Below are 3,312 nucleotides of genomic sequence, written 5' to 3'. Positions count from 1 at the left end.
TACACTGTGTTCTAAGGGCGATACACAACGTTCTAAAACAGATACACCGCGTTCTAAACGAGTAACGCGGTCTTAAAAAGGCCGCGGGTTGGAGACAGGAGCCCAGGTCCCGCCCACCTGCGGGCGGAGCTCACTCCGGACTCGGAACAAGCGCCCGGTGTTCTCGACGAGGCCGAGCTTGGTGCGGAGCGGAGGGTACCGGGGCTGCCCATGGTTTTCCTGTCGCTGTCCCGCTGGATCCGGAGCCGAGGGCCTGACCGCTACTGGCGGGTTCAGGAGGTGCTACAACATGCCCGGGTGAGAGGGGTCGACGAGAACTATATCGGAGCCTGGCCTAGTGGGTGGATGAGGGAACCGGCTTACAGTTCGGGACCTGAGACCGCTTTACGAATGCCTTTGGCTGTGTTGGGCCTGGGCCTTTCTTGTGTCATCGGGACCCGATTTTCGTGAGAGTCTTCTTTTTGTTTTCGCAGCATTTCCGAGGCAGGAAGAACCGATGTTACAGCCTTGCTTTGCGGGCGGTGCGGAGAGCTTTCCTGTACTCCACCAAGGCCAGGAGACTCAAGAAGCGGAACATGAGGACGGTAAACCGGCAGGCGGGATAGCCCAGAGGTGTCCGCACATATACTGGGCTTGGGCATTCGAGGGAACCCTGACAGGCCACTGAGGGCGGTATAAACTGGGGTGGGTCTGCTAAAGATTGGGTAGTCGAACTGGGCAAGGTGTCTAACTCCCAGTCAAGGTCACAGTCTGCAAGGGGCAGGACTGGTCCCGGACGAGTTTGAGGTTTGGTTTATCTGTACGATTGGAATAACACAGTAATTACAGTCAGGAAGCAGCTTGAAAGGGCAGGTGACTGTGAGGCTTCTGGTCAAACAGCCTCTCTTAAACGTATTTCTCTTGATTTAGTATTAAATTAGTTTTAGGACCTTGATCAAGGGTTGTATCCACACACAGTGGCTATGTGAGTAGGTAGACCTTCAAAATAACATGGCACAAACTAGTTCACACATTGTACCTTCTTCATAAAACAGTTACCATGGAGAGCTAATGGAAATGATTGCCCGCCATTAAAAGTGTAAGGAACAGAAGTAGGCTGTCCAGCCCATGGTTTCTGCTCCATCTTTTGATGAGATCATGGCTGATCTGATAATTATCAACTCCACTTTATGTGTATGCCCTGTTACCTGTGATAGACTAATTTCTAATTAATAAGACAATCTCAGCCTTGAGTATACTTTAATGACCCAGCCTTAACAACCCACCGCAGTGAAGAATTCCACAGACTTATTACCCTCTGAAAGAGAAATAAGTCCTCTTTACCTCTTTATCTCTTTCTTAAATGAGTTACCCCTAACTTTGAGATGATGCTGTCCGATTCTAGATTCTTTCCCCCCACCCCAAGGGGAAATAATCTCTCCGCATCTCCCATCAAGCCTCATAAAAGTCCTATTTCAATAAGCTCTTCTCTAATTTTTTTAAAATTTCAATGAGTCCAAGCCCAACCTACTCAATCTCTCCTCCATCAGAAACTCCTTCCACACCTGGAATCAACCTCGTGAACTTTCCCTGGATTGCCTTAAATCTTTCCTTCGATAAAGGGACAAAAACTGTTTGCAGTATCCTGGATGTGTTATAAAGTTGTAGTAGGACCTGTCTACCTTTTATACTCTTAAAGCCAAAATTCCATTTGCTTTCCTAGTACCCACTGAACTTGGCTGCTAGCTTTTGTGGTTCATGGACAGTGACCCCCAAATCCCTCTGTGCTACAGCTTTCTGCAGTCTTTCTCTGTTTAAATAATATTCATCTCTTCTGCTCTTCCTGCTAAAGTGTGTAAGGTCACATTTTCCCACATTATTCTCCATCTGCCAAGTTTTTGCCCACTTATTTAACCTGTCTCAATTCCTAATGTGTAACTTTTTCACGCCGAGGATAGTCCATGTATGGAATGAGCTACCAGAGAAAGTGGTAGAGGCTGGTAAAATTACATTTAAGTCATTTGGATACGTAGATGAATGGGAAGAGTTTAGAGAGATAAGGGCCAAAAGCTGGCAAATGGGACTACATTTATCTAAGATATCTAGTCGGCATGGACGAGTTGGACCAAAGGGTCTGTTTCTGTGCTGTACATCTCTATGACTCTATAACATCTACTGGATCACGTTTACCTATCCTTCTTACTATCTCCTCGAATAGCTGCAATAAATATGTCTGGCGTGATTTCCCTTTCATGAAGCCATGCTGACTCTGTTTAATTTTATTTTGTATCCTCTATTGTAGACACTTAACGTTTTCCCAGTGACAGATGGTAAGCTCATTGGCCTATAGTCACCCGATTTTTCTCTCTATCCCTGTAATAAGGGTATTACATTGGCAGTTTTCCAATTGTCTGGGATTTTCTCAAATCTAAAGATTCTTGGAAGACTACCAGAGCACCCACAATATCTTTGTTATCTTTTTAAAGTTGTAGGATGTAACCCATCAGGGCCAGGGGACTTATCGGGCTTTCATCCTTTTTTTTTGCCTGAGTCTTTTTTTTCTCTCATGATGATGTAGTTATTTCCTCCTCCTCCTCCTCTTCCTGCCCCTCCTTCCACATTTAGCTCCACGATTATTTAGTAATTTTAGAATGCTATTAATGTCCTCCCTGTGAAGACTGATGCAAAGTACTTATTCAACTGTTTTGCCATTTCCTGGTTCCCCATTATTATTTCCTTAGCCTCATTCTTTAAAGGACATATGTTTGCTTTGGTCTCTATCATCCTTTTTATAAATTTATAGAAACTCTTACTGTTCGTTTTTATATTACTTGCTAGTTTGCCCTCTGTGTATTTTCTTTTTTGTTATGTTTTGGTTATTTTTAAAACTTTCTGAAACCTCTTGTGTACAACTTACCTTTGCCACCTTATTTTTTCCCTTTTCTATTTGATACTATCCTTCCCTTCCATGGTTAATCGCAATTAGTTATCCCCTTTCTAGAGTCCGCCTCACCTCTCCTCAGCAGGTAGCTGTTAAGCATTGTTCCTGGTTATTGTGTATCTGTTTTAAGAGTGCTGGTGAGTAGAGGTTAATAGGAAGTGGGCTTGCATTTATTGCCCATCCCCAGCTGCCCTAGCCCACCTGTTGCACAAGGCTGTCCCACTCTAATGTAAATACAAACCTGAATTACTTACTGCATGAGAACTGAGTTTTAAGTGAATCCAAACCAGTGTTAAGGGGACGATGTATTTTAACGTTTTGGGTCCAGTGACCCTTCCTCAGAATATATGCTGCCAGACCTGTTGAGCTTTTCCAGCAACTTCAGTTTTTGT

General features: G+C 44.2%; 1 protein-coding gene across 1 annotated transcript in view; it reads left to right on the top strand.

Annotated features, from left to right (window-relative positions):
• Positions 1–106: 106 nt before the first annotated feature.
• The window catches only part of mrpl20 (mitochondrial ribosomal protein L20), a 5,825-nt gene continuing 2,619 nt past the window's right edge, over positions 107–3,312 (top strand). The window contains exons 1-2 of the mRNA XM_020514450.2: positions 107–297; positions 474–584. Of these exons, the coding sequence (XP_020370039.1) occupies positions 211–297; positions 474–584 (198 nt within the window). The 5' untranslated portion in view covers positions 107–210. The remainder of the gene's footprint in view (positions 298–473; positions 585–3,312) is intronic.

Source organism: Rhincodon typus, chromosome 31, assembly GCF_021869965.1.
Source record: "Rhincodon typus isolate 14 chromosome 31, sRhiTyp1.1, whole genome shotgun sequence".
NCBI classification, from domain to species: Eukaryota; Metazoa; Chordata; class Chondrichthyes; order Orectolobiformes; family Rhincodontidae; genus Rhincodon; species Rhincodon typus.
This window is presented reverse-complemented; position numbering and strand designations above follow the sequence as displayed.